An 18,786-nucleotide genomic window follows, 5' to 3' on the forward strand; every position below is an offset into this window, starting at 1 on the left:
AAATGTTTTAATTCTGTTTTAAAATTCCTCCCTGTTGGGTAGTTCTGGTTCAGAGTGCAAGTTAGGACAGCCCAGAGACTGCAAACTGAGGGGGAGCCATCAGTGCAACACAAAGGGGACTGAACCAGCCTTTCCTTTGCTGGTTCCATTTCTCCTGAGAGGGGGAAGTAAAAGGGTGAGATTCTGTCACACGAGCAAGGGGATGGGATCGTTCTGGTCTCCCAATGGAACACAGCCAGGATACAATCCACACTTCAGACAGCAGAGGCATGAGACCAAACCTGCTCTACACCATCCTCTTACTGCATTTTCACTGCTCAGACCTCCCTGCTGGGGCTGGTCTGCATTCACAACAAGAGGTGCAAAACTGCAGGGGAATGACTGCCAAGGGACACTTCTAGTATTGCTCTGCTTAACCATAAGGTGGTAATGAATGTTCCTGTTAATTCCTAAGCTGTGAGAAGATGCCTCTGCATTTCTGCATTGCTGTGCCTGGTTCTTCTCTCATTAACCCTAGTTCCAAACAACCACACTTACAGCATGTGGCTATGTTACACGACAGAAAACCTGGCCTCTTTTAGCAATTTTTTTTTTTTAATATCACAATGAAAGTCAATATGTTCATCCTTCCACGTGGAACTCATAGGAACCATGAATAATATGTGAAAATGCTGGAAGAGTTATTTTGGTCCTCTAAATAATGATACACCTATGAAGTCGTAACAGGAATCATTTCTTTCTTCCTTTCATCTTCCTCTACCAAATATTAAGATTTTTGCTTGCAATGCATTTCGCAGTGTGAGCCCAGATTTCTTCTCTCTCAGCTCCATGCTGCATGTGGCTTGATTCTCCTGTGGATTTTGACTGTACAGCATAAACATCAGTGACAGAGTGGGAATTGTCAATGCAGATAACATCAATAAACAAAATATAAGTCTGAAACACTTCTTATTATGCATGAGAGTAAAAAAGCAGAATAATGGAAATGCATACCATGGTTTAAGTTGCCAACATTTTCCCACCAGAAAAAAAAATAAAGCATAATTTAAAAAAAATTAAAAAAAATAAAGAAAAAAATCATCCACAAATTAAAAGATGAGTAGAGATTCCTAGAACACCACACTCTAAGCACGATGCCAAGTTACAACCACAGCACTTGGAGGCCCAAGCAATGACAAGCATACATGATCATGGCCTCCATCAAACAAACAAACAAATACCAGGAAAGAAAGAAAGAATAAAAGAAAAATGGTACAAAACACTAAAAAAGCAATACTATTTGTGAAGATTGACACTCTTGGAAGAAAAAAAAATAGAGAAGCTGCTAGAGCTATGAGATTTACAAAAGAAAATGTCTATGTTTGCCAGCCACATTGCATAACTGAACAGAATGCAGTCACCTGTCTGCTTCCGTTTAACACAGGAGAGATGAGTTGGTCTAGTATATTTGATAGCAGGTTTTAAAATTATTTTCCTGGAGGGAGAGTGGCCCTGAACTTCAGTTTTTTTAGCAAGTTCAGCTTTCTTATACACTGCTATGGACAAAAAGAACACAAAAACACAGAATCAGAAAAAAACCCAGCAAACCATTTCATATGATCAATACGTCAAGCGTCAGGCCCACTGCCCCACAACTCCAACCCAACGCGTTGCTTCTTCCGAGGGGAGCAAATCCTATGCTGCAAGAGGGGGAGCACTGGTGCATTGGCTCAGGTGCATTACCCAGTAATCAGTGGGGATGTCCACAATGAAATAGGACCAGTGGAGCAGTGAGCCTTGGACATGGCTTCTCACATAGTTGTACAAAATCTCATTATAAAACACTAGCATTAATAATGCCATGGTGCACATAATCTACAGCAGAGTAACCAGACAGTACTGTAAAATAGTAAGAAAATAAAAAAAAAAATTGTAATAGGAGTGTGAAATGAACCTTTTTTCCTTCTCACTTCATCTCTGGAGAGTGTGCTAGGTTCCTTTTTAGCTATTTTCCTTTCAGGAGTAGAAATCCTGCCTCTCCCAGTTTTAAAAGGTTTCTCTTTTTTATGCTTATCAAGAGATGATCTTCGCAATTCTCTCTCTGCTTTCTCCTCTTTAGGAACAGTCTCTAACTGTTCAGTCATGATGCTCCTATCATCATCTGTAGGATCAGAGCAAATTACAACAACAAACAAAAGATTAGTAACAAATGTTAACAATACTTCAGAGGAGCAGGGAAAAAATAGTTGAAGACAGAGCAGATGATTAATTTTAAAAAAGCAAACTATTTTTACCATTTCTCTGAAACATGCTGAGATTACTATTATAACTGTAATAATTTTGCTTTTCAATCATTATGATTTGGAAGCAAAAATATTCAACAGACAAAACAGAAAGGATAATGCACACCTTGAGTGTCTGCCCAGAGACTGTCTGTGTCCATGATGGAGTCATCAATTGTTGTTTCATCTTTGTAATCATCACACGTCTCTGTTTTGTAGTTAGTGAGCAGGATTTCTTCTCTCTGGGGTGAAGCAGGAGCCTCTCGGGAGCCCTCCTTGGGCTCAACTTCCACTTCTTCAACATCCAGCTCCTCCTCAGCCTGGGAGTCTCCTGTTTCAATGTCTTCCTGCTGAGTGGCAGCGAAGCGCACGCTGTGAGAAGCAGATTCACCCTCATCAACTGTTGTCTGCACCACTGTGATAAAGTCATCCTCCACTGTCACCACTGATTCAATAATGCCTTTCAGCTCAGGCAGGGCTTCTGGGCTACCCTTGGCTCCCATTTCTTCTGCAGCAGGCTCACCAAAGTCTGGGGGCATTTCTGATACAAGATGCTCTTTATCCTCTTCTTTTGCTTCTTGCCCTGCTTCCACCTCTTCTTCCTCATATTCTTCCTCTTTCGGGGCCCCAGCTGCCAGTTCACATGGCAGCAGCTTTTGGGTTTCTGTAGGTTTCACAGCTCTATCAAGACTCTCTTCAGCTCCTTCTACAAGTTGTGGTATGCTCTCCATCTGAATCTCAGCAGGCTCCTCTCGGATTGGCTCAGCTTTTGGAAAGAGGGGCTCCACAGAAGCCCCCTTAGCTGGTAACTGTGTAGGCATCTCTTCCCCAGACACAGGAGGTTTTGGATGTTCTGCTTTGATATCCTCTGGTTTCACAGATTCTCCATTCAAACTTTCTTGGGCTTGATCATGCTCTCCACTAGATTCGTAAGATTCCTCCTTATCAACTGCCTCTTGATGTACCAGATCTGGCTTAGTTACTTTTTCCTTAATTTCAATTTCTGACAGTTTGGTGCTGTCCTTTGCATAACCAGGCTCAGTCTTGGAAAGTACATCTGCATCCTTTGCTTCTCTGGGGAAGATGGTCTCCTCTTTCTGCTGAGTGTCTTTGGGTTCAGGCTCTGCTTTTTTAAGAGAGGCTTTGTCCTTCCCTAATGGAAGAGAAACAACCTCACTGATCTTAGTGTCTAACTTACTCTGATATTCTTGGTCAGCTCTCCTTGCAGCTACCTCCATATCATGCTTAATAGCATCGTAATCTGGTTTAATTGGAGCTTCTATATCAGCTATCTCAGCTATTTCATGAACAACACTAAGGGTCTTCTCCTTCTCCAGCAACACACAAATAGAATCCTTTTCTATTGCTATCTCTGAAGAAGAAATTCTGTCATACATTGTGTCAGCAGGTAAATGAACTTTACTAGCCACACTTTCTTCTTTCCTTTCTAACGCTGCCTCAGCTCTTGTCTTCTCTGGTTCTGCTCCTTTAATGGGACAGACCTCTTTAGAGTCAACCTGATCTTCACTTTTTTCTAGCACAGTATCCAGTTTCTCTTTTTTCTCCTCCTCAAAGTCCCTCACCAGAGTGGACTCACCATGCTGACCTAAATCTCTTTCACTGAGGAAGTCTTCTTTTGATTTTTCAGCAGCTGCCAGCTTCACTTCTATTAAAGACAAGTCAGGAGCGAGGCCACGTCTCAGTTTTTCGTCTGTGCCTTCGTAGAAGGGACAGGTTTCACTTGTTAAATTCTCACTGTCCTGAACTGGAGAGGGGAGTGGTACTGTGTACTTATTGAAAACACAGTAGCCTAAGTCTTCCAGCTGGCTTTCAGCTTTCAGAATTACATGGTTTTCATTTGTCACAGGTGGCAGGGCTGTGCTGCTGTCTTCCACAACAGTGTCAGAAGGAACTGGCTTCTTCTGTGCCACCTCAGCATCTGCACTCACAGAGGCTAATCTCGATCTTGTCCCTGCCAAGTCTAACATTTCAGGCAGGTCAGGAGCCAGGACAGCCCCATTTTTGTAGTAATCTTTGGCCTGGAGAGACGGTTCAGCCAAGGTATCAGGCTGGACTTTTTCTTCTACCGTCGCTTTTTCCTCTTCTGTGTGCTCATCTTCCTCTCTACTTTCAATGGGGAAGCAGGGGGCCTTCTCCACTGCTGGTGTGGTTGCTGGCAAGTAGTCATCACCTTCATCCATACTTCCACTAGTGTTAGTTAGAATATCTGAAGCGAGGGGAGAAAGATCATGTGCACGACCAAAACTAAATCCTAGAGCTATTGAGTCCAGACAGGACATGGGCAAGTTAATAGACATACTTCTCTGTTCAATGGCAGATCTCCCCCCAAGTCCCAAGCTCCTGCTCAGAGTTAGGTCATCTTTATTTTTACTGTGAAGTTCTCTCTTATCCCCATAGACTTTGGGGTCAATAGTGAACATTCTTTCTGTTGGAGAACTGGGTTCTTCAGATGTGTCTGGTGTATAGCTCTGAGCCAGGGTACTGTACCCCATTTCACGAGCATGCACACTCTGCTGCTGATTTAATTCTTCCTCTTCCTCCTCCTCTTCATCTTCAGGTATTAGAGGACCTCTCTGATAAGGCTCATATTTACTCTCTTTAGTGTCACTTAGCTCATAGTAATCACTGCTTTGTTTCAGACTATCTGCTTTGAAGGCTTCCTCTTTCAGAGCAGAGGTTTCAAAATACTTTGACATTCCTGACTGATCCTCCTCTTCCTTAATTTGATGAGGAGCTGCTAGACTTGTCTTATCCTCCTCAGTATCTTTTTTAACATCTTTCTCTTGAGAAGCTTCTAGAGTAGGAGTCTTCTCAGTGGTTAGACCTGGTGCCTCAGGGGCTTTCTCTGTTACTCTGGATAACTGAGTGGTATCAGGGTGCTCTGCTGTTTGCTCATGACTCAGTTCATGGCTTAACTTAGCTGGGGGTACCTGTGTGCTTTGCTGTACCTCCTTTTTCACATCTGCTGCTAAGAGCCCACTTTGGTCCATTTCTTTTTCTGCTTTGAGAGTATCAGGTGACTTTTTAGCTTCACCATCCTTTTGAAAGTCTGTTTTGTCTGGGGAAGGTGTCTTAACTTCTGATTTTGTGGTCATTTTACCATCATCTAATATTTGAGCCTCCCCTTTATCACAGAAGTCGTATCTTTCTTCCTCATCACTCTCATCCTTAGTCATGTCCTTTTCCTCTCCCCATGGAGGGATTTTTGGGGTGCTTGGAGTTTTCAATCCATCTACAGTTACTGCTGAGACTTCTTGGAGAGATAATGTCCTGTCTTTGTGGATCTGTTCATCTTTACTGAGATCTTTGGCAAACAGTTGGTCAGTAGGTTCCTGATGTGTTTTGAAACTGTCTTTGAGTGAAAGCTCCTGGGGGAGAGCAGGAGATGAGCCTGAAGGAAGTTCACTTTTGGCTGCTTCTGCCTTGGGTTCTGGTAGCAATAGAGGACTTTCCTCATAGCTGATGGCACCACCCTGGATATCTTTGAGGTTGTCTTGAAATTTGATACCCATAACTTGGTTGGTCGATGAGGGCACGCCTGCAGTCCTTTCTTCCGCCCTGCTCACTTCAGGCAGCTGAGATGACAAGTGCTCTTGTTCTTGAGGAGCAGGAGGCTTAGCAGCAGGTTCAGCAAAACTGGCTTCCCCTTTCATCTGTGAATCAGTTTTCAACATCCATTCTGATGGAGGTGAAAGCACTTTTCTTTGTCTTTGCTCTCCAAATCCTTTTTATCTGCAGCCTCTGTTTTTGCTGACTGTGGAACTAAGGCATCATATTTAGGTTGCTCAACAGTCTTACTGTCCTTCCCAGATTCACGTTGCTTTGTGTCTAATGGTTCTGCTGCAAAAGGGCATGTGCCCTCCTGGACACGGAATTCCATCTTCGTGGCTGCAAGTAAATCTGAAGTAATTTGTTTGGGTTTTATAGCAAAATTATTTAAAGCACTTACAGGCAGGCAGTCACGTGGCCTACAACATTTTAATATGAATGATGGAATGGAAAGGGAGAAAGATGTGAGCATGCAGCAAGGCATCCCTCTAGAAATCTGCTGTGTTAAATACTAGTTTCCTTTCAATATATAAGGTTTTCTGAGGAAAATGTGAGCTGTACACATATAAATGTGAGCACTGAAATGAGATGATTTCATGTAAATTCTTTGTCTTCATGATTTGTATACAACGGCAAAATCACAAATAACCTCACTTCATTAGAAGCTTTGGTGGACTCTGTAGCTTATGCTAGTTTTGTGTTAGTGAAGTCTGCAACTTCAAAGGAATCAGTGGTACCTTTGTGTGTTGCTGATATTTAAAACATACACAGTTATACATTTCTATGTATTTTTATACTTTTTTCTTCCACATGCAGCCTCAACTAGAGATAATGCCTGCAAAGGGTTTTGCAAGTTTCAGAAGAGGCTGTTTTTTTAACTGTGCCAGTTTATAACACTTGCTCTTTGTCAAATGACCAAAATCTCACTGCTGTCACCAAACCAGCACATGAAAATCAGCAACAGACCTATTAATACTCCCAGATCTTGAAGGTCTGGTCTTCAAAATGGCCAGTCACCTACAAAGCTGTAGGTGAAGTAGCTGAAGTCAAAGAATTCTTGGCATGTTTCTGTGACTCTAGATTAGGTGCTAATTAAGTTAATTTGAAACTAAAAAGGCTACTCTTATACTCTGCCACTTTATTTTCAGAGGCAAATACCTAGGTTTTTTTTTTTTATACCTACTCTGTTAATCATTAATATTTCGATCTTTTTTTAATGTCCTGTGGAAGATAATGATTCCTATCTCCTTGAAGTCTTCCTATAATGGAATATATCAAGAGAATGACTGCAGAATGTGGCATATCTTTCTGCACTAATCTGTAAAATAGTTTTTTAAAAATTTTTTCTGAGTTTTTTCTAAAGCTTGTTACAACTAGCATTGGGCCAACTCCAAATTTCTTCAGATCTGAAGTCCATGGAGGCATCTTTTTGCTCTGACAAATTTGACTGGTTTTAGAATAATTAGTATCGAAGTATTGCTCATTATTTAAATATTTGCATATGTTAATACTGAGTCAAAAAAGCAACTGCCATTCTAAAATCCACAGGTAACCAAACTAGAAATCTACACCTACAATAATTTTGCTCCTTTATGTTTTTACATGTGGTGACTGACTTGCAATCCCCATGAAGTATAAAGCATGGCCACTGGGCTGATGACATCCTCATTTCACAGAAATTAAATAGCTAGATACTGCTTTTCTCCATGTATCCTGCTGTCTCTCTTCCTGTAGTGCAAGCAAACAATACCAATGGCATCAAAGCATATTCTGACTGCCAAAGCAATTTAGTGTTCTTCAGCTGGGCCATTCAGAACACAAGCCTCCTAATACAGCATTCCTTAGCCAGGCAGGGAGCGGGTACCTCACTACTCCACACAAGGTGTCTTTGCACCTTGTTGCACTGGCTGAAGAGAAATACCATTAAAACAAAAATACTGAAGCCTAGTTCTTATGTACTGCAAGATGACTGCAGTAAACATTTTGTTCAGAGGCTAAATCTAAACTTCACCCAGTCCTAACCTCCACTTTGAAGGCAAATGTCCCAGTGGAAGCGATGGAGGCTTTGCCTAAGAAGGGCACTCCAGCAGGGTTCAACATTTGTAATAAAGTGGCACACGCAAAAAATAAGAGTTCTGGCAATGACTGAGGAGAGGAGGGGTGGATTGCAATGGATGACAAGGGTATGATGTAAGAAGCAATAGCTTTAAGGAAGCTAAACCAGAATGCACTGAAGCACACACAAAAAAACCAAACCAACCAAACAAAAATCCTGCACACTGCAAATGAAAACATTTCTACAGTTTAAGCATCTTTATGTCATAGTCAAAGGCGGCAAATCTGCTGTTTGAAAGAAATGCAGATGAACCTCTGCACCAAAAAGAAAAAAAATACATAGATTAGCAATGTGACTGGCAAACACATCTGAGATGGGGAAAAAAGGCTTACACAGAGGAATAAGCTTAGCTGCAAAGCAATATTTTATCATGGCAAAGTAAAAAACTCAGGAATCAGCCGCAGCGGTGGGAAACCATGTTGTCATACAGCACCTACACAATCAAATTATCCACTACACACTCTTCAAGCATAATAACAAGAGCAGTCATACTAATAAATGGGCAAAACAGAAAATGAAGCAGGCTTGGAAAGCACCGGAGAAAGCTGGAGAAGGATTTGCTGGCAGCAAACACATGCAAACCTAAGGAGGACACACCTTCCTCAGCCAAGGAGGAGGGTGTGTCTTTCAAGAAAGAGCGCTCCCACCACAGAGGTCACACTCTCCCTGCTGGATGCCACATTTGGCACTTCTTCTTCATGACACACTGAACCAGAATCTGACTGACCCTCACAGAGGGCCTTTGCCTGGTCCAAAGGCTTAAGGGGCCTGTGCTCTTTCCCCATTTGCTTCCCAGGAAGAGCAGCAGATTTCACTTCCACAGCCATCAGACCCTTTACTGGCTCTTCTTCTTGGAGATGGACAGAACAGGGGACATCCCCACCAACAGTAAACACCAAGCACACAGCTGAACAGGATTGCTTTAACATAACCCTTTCAGGACTGCATTTACATAACCCTTTCAGCTCAATATTCTCTATTTAAGTCTGTAAAGGACTGCCAGTACCTGGTTCATTTTAGCCACCATGGAACTGAATTTTCCTTAGGGAAAAAACCAAACCAAAAGCCTGCCTCCCCCCAGACAAGCATGTTTATGCCACAAGATGAGAGCTGAAAGTGTTTTACAGGCATACCTCTCCCAAGGATAACAGTGGGTGAAATAGTCATTGGAAATGGAGATGGAATGGAATGATGGATGGCTCTGACAACACTAATGCATCAATGAGCTCAAAGTACACTGATATTTTTCTAATAAATGTACTGTTTAGTCCAGTAAATGACATTCAGCTGAGGTGGAGGAAGGTATGAGGCATTGATTTCTTTCTGCTGACCTTGGTAATACTGACTGCTGAATGCCAGCAAGTCAATCTACTGTATGAATCCTGGATTTGGCAAAATACTGAGAACTTTCATAGTCATAACAGGCCTTGTGCATGGCTAATGATTAATGGCTTTTGCAAGATTTCTGCCAAGTTTCCTATACTGAATGGGTTTATAAACAATTTCTCCCTTACTCTGTCTGACATCTGAAATCTGTATGTGAAAGTCACTATTTTAACATAAGGACTCTTTGTTTTCTTTGCTGTTTCCCCTCTTATCCCCAGGCTCCTCACCATCAATTAAGTCAAAGAAACCAATGAATGCAATACAACTATTTGTTAATCCAAATTTCTAAAACATACTACTCAGCCTATAGGCTGTTAGGATCAGTAAAGTAGAATCAAGAACAGTCTTTTTGCTTGTACCATGGCAGAAGAATTATTAGAAAAATCTCCATTCCAGGCTTGTACTCCTGCCACTGTGACTCAGACAAAAATTACTGTGTGCTATTAGCATTCCCTCTGATAATAAGTAAGGATTAAGTGTGAATCCTGTGATTCAGCAATGTACTCAAGGAGCTGACCAGCAGCCATGCTGCAGGCAACCTGATGGCATCCCTGAGTTTAAAATGTGTCTCACAATGAAGTACTTTGCTGAATCAGACCTAAAACAAAGCATTTTCAAATCTGGAAGTGGCTGTATCCATCCTCTTGGAATTACAAGGGCTTTGTTTTTCTCTTGAGACTGTTCCAGTGAAAACCAGACAATCAATCATTCCTTTCAGCTACGGCCTTAAAAGAATGATTTAAGGAACATAAAAACTATTTGAGGCTGAGAAAATATCAGTATGTAAAGAACAACACATTATTAATAACATAAAATAATTAAGGTTAGATACTGTATCTTAAATGAACAGAAGCCAGAAGATTCAGAATCAGACCCTGACCAATGCCTGAACAATGCAGAAATATTTACACATGGGCAGATTGTAAAAGCAGCCTTGCAGGACAACAGGTCTCCAGCTACAAGAATACCCTGACTTGAATAACTTGCTTTACTTTCTTTTCTATTTTTATGTACTTTTGTATGTGCTTCCCTCTTAATTAAAAAATTGTAAGGACAGTCTTTTATTTTACTCTGAGCAATACTCCTTCATTTCCTGGAACATTTTACACAAGGCCACATGAATAAAAATAATTACTCCAACTAGAAAGTTTTCCTTGATTTAACAAAAGAATCATATAGCCTCTCCTTGTGCAGCAGACTCTTATGCCCAGCAGACTGCTGCCAGCAAGGACAGCTGTTTCACACAACAGTCTCAGTTGGAAGGGCAGGAAGGATCCTTCACACACAGCAGTATCATCAAGTCCAACTCCTAAGTGACCAACCCATTCAGGGATTGAATCTTGGCATTTTAGCACCGTGCTCTCACCAGCTGAGAGGACTCCAGGGTCCCATAATGCCTATCTTTGCACTCATGATCCAGCTTATCTGCCTTTTTTCTCCTCCATATAGATGTTCTGAGATCTTACACTCTCACCAGAGGCAGATTATATGACAGGAAAGGAAGTTGCCCATGAACTAATCAGGCTGTTATGTACAGCTCTAGGCACACAGCTAAAGTAAGGCTACCCCTGTGATTTTTCTATCTTCGTACCCTTGGTTAGATATGCTGACATGAACAATATTCAATTATTAGTGCTTATCTCTTACTGATGCTGTTACAGTATTAGGCTGTTAATTCTAAACAACTCTGGTTTTCTTAAAATGAGCCAGTGACCAGTTTCAGGGAGACAGCTCCATCCTCCTGAGACACAGACCTTTAGAGGATCCAGTACTATTTTTGACTTCGGCTGCCAAGACTGAGTGCTGTGAAATGAAACTACAACTATTTCACCTTTGAGAAGTCAGCTCTTCTGTTAGCCAGTGAAGAAGATTCTCCCTTGATTTTACTTTTACATAACCTCTACTGATGAAATGCTTCTTACTGATGTGCTCAGGTCATAGAAACAGGAGGTACAGAGAGGCTTTTTTCCCCCTCTGTGTGTGCAGTCAGCTGGCACAATGCAAATGGAGCGTGTCCACAAAACAACTGGAAATCAAACATGATCCAATATGGCCTGAAATTACCTGTGTACACTGGGGTAAAACTCACTTACTTCACCTGCTGGAGAATTAAAATCCTTTCAGGGCTATCTTTGGTATAGACATATCTTCCCCCCATTGTGTAAACAATTGACTTACTTTCAGTAACAATATTGTGGCCTACTCTGCATATTGTCCTTGGCAGTATTTCTCTAGCACAAAGAACAAATTATCTTCCAGTTCTTTTAGCTAGCTGCTCCTTTTGCTTCTGCTCTAAGCCAGGCCTGAAGAACAAAATCCCTGATTTAAGTGGGAACCACAGCTACACTGACCCCAAAGCTGCTCATGCTGCAGCTTTACCAAGACATGGAGAGACTCTTGGAAGGGCATCACTTCCATCTGGGGAGAAAACACAACCAGGTTTCCCTCCCCAGAAAGCAGCAATGCCAGACACATAAGGAATGGAATGGATGGCAGGTGAGTAGAGGGGAAGAGGAACCAAATGGGACCATGCTCAGTTCACCTTCATCATGGCCCAACAAGACCTCTGTGCTCTTCACTGTGGCACTGGGGTGTGTACTAGAGCCAGCCCACTCTGAGCTGAACAAAGGGTGTTCATAGTACTCCTCATCTGAACTGCAGGGCTCCTCCTGGGGCACAGACACTGAAATGGAGGGGGCCAGGTGCCACTGCCTGCTGGCTCCTGCAGTGACTCCCCCACAGCCAGGGCAGTGCTGGAGCAGCCCCACCTTATCCTCCGCCCCTGCATTTACAAACACACACAGACAGACAAAGGCTGCAGGACAGACAGACAGACACACACAGGAAAAATAAAACAGGATGGACACATGCTTCTAGCAGCACCAGCCACTTCCATGCTGGAGTGGATGACACCAGCCAGGCTATTGGTTAATGCAGGATGGAGGAATGAGGCAGTTGTGCATTTTAACACAGGAAGCATGTACCTGGTCCTTTCTGCTGGGTTTACCAACATCAGAAACCATTCCTAGGAGTAAGTGAATTTCAAAACTACACACTAATTGCTTAGAAGAACACATGCTGTGCACAAATCACATCTCACAACCCACACTATACTCACACGTATTACACACCTGACTGACTGTACTAAAAACCGCTGAAGTGTCCTGACATAACTGTATTCCTCGTAATATTCAGATTTATTACTTAAAAGTGTAAAATTTAAAAAAAAAATCTTTAATTAAAAAGAAAGCCAGCTTACATTTTGGCCAGTGGTGATTTTATTTTTCATTGTACCTGTTTCAAAATTCCCCAATTTTCTTTTTCCTATAACTAAGCAGCATTTAAACAACAATGAAAAAAACCCTTACCCAAATAGCTATCTACCTTTTTTTTCCCTGATAAAGGCCACAAAGTGCTGTCCACAGCAGTCTCTGTTAGTCCTATATTTTATGCTGTTGTGTCATGTTTCCATGGGTGAACTAGCTCCCACCTCAGTGTTTGCTAATGCTTTGGAATGACAGGCTTATTCCCATCACTGTAGCCTTGCAGAAAATCACATTAGTGGGACTACACCAGTTACTGACAAGTACAGGGAGGGGCAGTTTTTGCAAGACAAAGAAAAATAACACTACCCAATGAAAATGACTGGCCTACCACCTCACCCATACAAGCCTAGAGGGGACACTTGGGACCTTCTGTAGGCTGAGGAATCCTCTCATCACGAATAAAGCTATGAAAAACTAAACATCTAGTGCTAGAGAAAAGAGGTTTAAGTCCATTCTCAGTGTATGACACCTGGTAGTTCAATGAACACTGATTCACAGGGTGCCTTAAGCAGCTGCAGCTGTGCCACTGGATTTCCTACCAGCTTCAAGTACAAGTCCATACTTTGTGTCCCTGGCCTTTCTAAAGGCAATTATAACTTAGAGGATTTCCCCCAGAGCCCCCAAAACTGTCACTCTTAGATTCAAAACAGAAAGCAAGGCTTTAACACAGGCAGTGTTAACAGATCTCTTTGTGGGACGCCAAAATAAGAGGGCTCAGGAATGCTACCCTAACTGTGATTACCCAAGCCTTGGAAACAATTTTGATCCAAAACAATCCCATTCATAAGAGCTTTAAGGTTCTTCCTGGCAAACAACAGGAAGCTTTAAGTTTTTTTCTACAGTACATCATGACAAAACAACACCTGTGTCTTTACGAAAAGCTCCTCTGCTTTCTCAAGTAACTGGCAGCAAGTATCCTGTAATGGCATGGCATGGATTTCTTCTGCCTGGGACAGGATTGCTGTAGCAGAAATCAATTCCATGGGTCCATGTTTAAGACTGGTGCCAGCCCTGAGGCTGGCTGGGACCAAAGGCATGCTGTGTGCACAAAGACCCTACATGGAACTCAGTTAGGAGAACTGTATTCACAGATTGTTTCAGGGAACAAAGAGTGCACAAACCACTGATAGTTTGGCTACTTCTCTTCTGTAGTGGAATCCAACCCTCATATTCAGGGGTTTATGCAATATTAAAAGAGGCAGGTGTGGAAAGAAAACCTGGCAACCCACTTCTGCCAAGCAGGAAGCTCTGCAGAGCACTGCAGTAGGAAATGCTAAGCACAGCACTGTGCCCAAGCTTCCCATTTTCTCCTTAAGAGCCAGAAGCAAGGTTTCAGGGAATCATCTCAATCTACTTGCAGCGCAGAACCTGTGGATTTCTTCTCCACAGAAACATCTACAAAATTCTGTAACAGATCTGAGGGGGTTCAGAATTTGCAAAAGGCAAATTACAGGGGGTGAGCCCACACCTCAGGGCACGAGAGACCAGGAATCAACTCCTTCCTAAATCCAGAAGGTTCAAAACTTCAACTCTCCCTTCTCTGCCCTCACACCAGCCCATGAATTACTGAAGACAAGAGCTGAAGGAACAGAAGCACTTGCCACCTATTCAGCTGGAACTGGGACATGAAGAAAAGGGAGGTTGATGTGGTCAAGAAGCTGAACACAGAGAAGGAAGATGTGCAGAAGGGGAGGTTCTCCTTCCAGCTGTGGGTTTATTTACCCAGGGGCCCCTTCAAAAGCAAAATGCATCAAAAAGAGTGAAGGTGAAATCCCAGCACTTGTCTATACTGTTGCAAACAAGGCTGAAAATCTCTTTTTATAGGCTCTGAACAGATTGTAGGAGAGAAAACAGAGGCCTTGCCTCTGCTCCCTAAAACTGCAGGAACTGACAGCAGTACAAATGGTTAATACTTGCTATTGTGATGGTCCAAAATCACCAGGAGTGCAAAGCCTGCTGCTGTTTGGGGCTGTTACATCTGTGGCTATTTTACAGATTTACACTGGTTTTTTATCAGTTTGAAGATATTTTCAGAATTAATGCAGATAATTTCATTAACAGGATAATGATGTCTTCTAAGGAGGCTGTGCTTTTATTTCAGCAACAAGAAAAATCCTTTGTTATTATAGTCCCTTCTAATCTTTTCCGTCTCAATACATGGGAAAATCCCTAATGCATTTTAAAGTCCGAGATTAAAATCACTTCTCACAAAGGCTAATTCTGCTTTACTTTCCTTGTATATTTTGAGAATGCCTTTCAAGAAGTAATTTTCACTGTCAACAGATCCATTTTACAAAACGTGATTCTTTTCAGTTTACAAAACATTCTTACTTGGTATATAAAGGCTGATCTGCCTATTTCAAAGTGGAAGACAGTCCATCAGAGGCACCCTTCTTTTCCTTAATGTTTAAAATTTTTTTACATGAAGACATTGTGGACCATCATCAAAAGGCAAAGAGCACAAAAGAAATGCCAAGAAATTAGAATATTAAGTCATTCCTGCAAGAGCAGATACAACTGATAAAAGGATTAGAGGGTGCTAGGAAGAATTTAATTTCCTGAACAAACTTATGTTATTATAGTTGAAATGAATATAATAATTTCAATAAGGCAAATCAGTTCTCTTACCTTCTGCAGCAGTAAAAAGGGACAGGTTCATTTGAATGTTTTCCTGCAGCAAATCCAAGAAACCTACATCCAACCGACTCCTTTCTCTCATGAAATAAACCTGACCCACAAACCCCTCTGCCTTTCCTACCTTTATTTTTTTCCCTTTTAATTTGTGTTTGCTGCATGGCTGGCCACATCCACCTTTGTCAGTCTACAACAGTGATTTCCTTCCTACATTGACTGAAGAAGTCTCTTGGATTCAAAGCAATGCGACACACACTGACAAGTGCATTAGGAAGAGCTTCTAGGAGAAGGGGAAAAAAAAGGTCTGAGGCAGACACACCAAGTGCTCACCTTTTTTTTGTTCAATTAATTAATAAACTGTATTTTACTAAGCAGAAAGATGGACAATGTAAAGATGCATGAGGATGGATTGCCAGATGGTATAAGGAACAGGAGGTTTAAACAAGTACAGGAAAACTGGGTCAAACCCTACTGAGGCAAACTCTTCTGAATGGGAACTTTGCCTGAATAAAATTGACAGGTCTGGCTCACTCAGGTCAGCAAAAGCTGAACTTACCCACAGAAAAAAAGGACTGTATCTTCTAATACAGAGCAGAGCACAAGATTTTTACTGCCATTTTTACTACACTGAACTGACAATACTGATATTTTCGTAAAAAGCAACATAATAAATTTGTAGTGAAATTATTTCTAAGTTTTTTCTGTTGCTTCAAACAACTCTACTGTGAGTCCTGTTTGAGTGCCAGACATAAACAAGAACCTTCCAGCACAGTTCATTAAAGACTCAGGACATGACTTCTATCCATACTTCCCTTACAAAACTGCCATCTGCTCTTAAAAATGAAGCATTGAATCAAAATCTTCCATGTTGTGGAAAAGTCTCTTTGATTAATGTTAAAAAAATTATTGGAAAGTAATTAAAACCAAGGACATTGTGTAAATCATTGAAACATCTCCCAAGCACTGTCCTTTCAGCCCTTGCAACCACCTCTGCAGGGTAAGTGCTATTATATTAATTCAATTCTACATGCTAGGAAAGAGAAAAGCTACAATGTTCAGTGACTTGCTGAGTCATTTGCACAGTTGGGAGCTGCAGTCTGGCAGTAGATAATAACCTCAAGTTGTAGAGTGTTTTCCACTTTCCTGTGTTAGTACAACTAGCAAAATGCTTTCCATTTGCTGTGGGGCCAATCTACAACCTCCTGTCAATTAAACAATGCAAGTACTATAAAATCCTAAACTACATGAAAATATACAGCTGACACAAGCAGCACACAAAGCCAAACCTAAACCTGAGGTTAATGAAAGAACCTTGACATTGGACTGAAGCAGAAAAACAAGTCCTCTACCATTATATGAAAAATCAAAAAGCATACACAGGACTAGCCAAGTGAATTATGTATTAAAAAATAGCGATAAAGCCCTGGTAACAATTCTAAAAATCTTTGCTAATGCCTTACCAGTTCTCTTTTCAGTTGATAGTTTTGATTGCCATTACCTCTTTGTGATGAGTCTAGGAACTGTTGTATTGTTTTTTAAACACACAACAGGCAGATTTTGTTTGTTTGGTTTTTTTTTTTTTTGTTAAAAACAACAACAAATTATTAATGTTCTTTATAACTGTTACTAACCACACCCAGTGGGCCCTTCCAGTAGAGTGGACTGACAAATGTTGTTGTTAACACAGCCTGTAATTTCTTTGTGTCAAAAATGACTGCGTGATGGAACACGCCTAATTGCAGTGTCATCATTAACTGAGTCAGAGAATGCTAGCATGTGAAATAGCAATCATCTCCTTGATAAATTCATAGAGGCTCTGTGTTAAAATACCAACAAAGTTTGTTCAGCAGATGATAGGAAATTATTTTCATGCACTTATGTAACAAAGAGAAAATGCTGAAAGAAAATCCAAGAAGGAAGTAAGTGGAGACATAAAAATGTGACTGACATGAGTTCAACTGACAATGCCCTGGAGATTCTGAACCCAAATCCTCCTTATCCCCACGATACAGCTCAGTTGGAACACCCTGCAGTCTCCCTGTGCTGCTGGCCTTGATGCAGCAGTTGTCTTCTGCTGAACAAAGCACTCACGCACACGCCTACACTGCGGCAGCTTCCAGGGATTCAGGCCTCTGCTCAACATCAAGGCAACACTTCAGTTCTTTGCTGGAGGAGGTTTCAGCAGGAGGAAAATGCAGTGATCACGGGCTACTGAAACTGAACACTCGTGCAGAATAGAACAGAAACTTGCTTGGTAAGACTAGAATGTGATTGCTGCACTTTGTGGGCAGAACTTCCAATACATGCAGGCACTGGAGCATGAATTACAGGTCAAGGGCCAAAGAAATGATCCAGCTCTGAATCTCCTTGCTTTCATGCATTTAAGATTCCAAACCAAAAGGCAATGGTAATATTAGAAATGCAGCCAGACAAATCTCAAGAAACAAACAATGACCTATACTTAATCATAGTTTTGGTGACCACACTGGAACAGCAGTGGCTCATATTGCATACAACAGACAAAAAAGTGAGCAACACTATCTTTTTCTTTAGCATGGATGTACTTAGCATATCCCTCATCTACCTCTGTGCATGCATCTACCTCATCCATGCACTGCAGCTGGTTTGCAGATGGGGAGTTATTGCTGAGAATGCCTTATTTTTCCACATGAGAAGTATCTCCACGGCAGAAAGTATCTCCATTTTCTGATTCCCCCATCCTTTAGATTCACATCTCATCCCTCTGCTGACAGCTCTGCACTGCAATGTCCAGGAGACCCTTACCTTCCTCCAGAACTCCAGTCTGCTCAGAAGCTGGTGATGGAGGTGGGGAAGGAGGCAGGTTGGCTGACTCTTCAACTGCTAGAAATCAAACAGTAAAAATGAGATAGAATCATTAATTCCAGGAAGACCAATACATGATGTAAGCTGCACTCAGCCTGTTCTGCCCAGCTGAGGAATTATCTGATGGGGACTCATGCCTGCCAGATTTTTAGACAGACCCTTGCAGAATACATGGACTTTATAAAATAAAAGGATTTATTCTTCTGTTGTTGTTTTCTAATGGGATGAATTACGAACAAAATCCTGGTTATAGAGCACAATATAAAAATCAAATATGAGATACTCTTTTAAATCCGTATTGCCTCTTAAAAAGTGTTCAATCACCCAAGGCAACAATAAAAAAGCTTATGAGCACAGAGTTATTATAAATTCACACCAACTATCAGAAACTGGCACCCAATCTCTTTAATCCACCTTGAGTACGTGAAAAAACTCCATTCTGCGCAATTTTTTTTCTTCTGCTGCGTTCAAGGTTAATAGCAGAACACATGCAAATATTGTTTGTCTAAATGCAAAAGATATCAGCACAGGGAACTTATATCAGCTGTGACATAACAGTGATTCAGCTGAGCAAGGCACAGTGAAAACTTAGATGCACTTGGACTGGGATTTACATTCATACCCAGTCATGAGACCAGATGCTGAAAAT

At 41.5% G+C, this 18,786-nt stretch overlaps 1 protein-coding gene across 1 annotated transcript in view; it reads right to left on the minus strand.

Moving 5' to 3' along the window:
* The window catches only part of MAP2 (microtubule associated protein 2), a 222,199-nt gene that overhangs the window by 28,653 nt on the left and 174,760 nt on the right, over positions 1 to 18,786 (minus strand). Inside the window, 5 exon segments of the mRNA XM_036386476.2 lie at positions 1,401 to 1,535; positions 1,934 to 2,140; positions 2,389 to 5,979; positions 5,982 to 6,182; positions 18,078 to 18,155. Coding sequence (XP_036242369.1) covers positions 1,401 to 1,535; positions 1,934 to 2,140; positions 2,389 to 5,979; positions 5,982 to 6,182; positions 18,078 to 18,155 — 4,212 coding nt within the window.

This window comes from Molothrus ater, chromosome 7 (assembly GCF_012460135.2).
Source record: "Molothrus ater isolate BHLD 08-10-18 breed brown headed cowbird chromosome 7, BPBGC_Mater_1.1, whole genome shotgun sequence".
Classification (NCBI taxonomy): Eukaryota; Metazoa; Chordata; class Aves; order Passeriformes; family Icteridae; genus Molothrus; species Molothrus ater.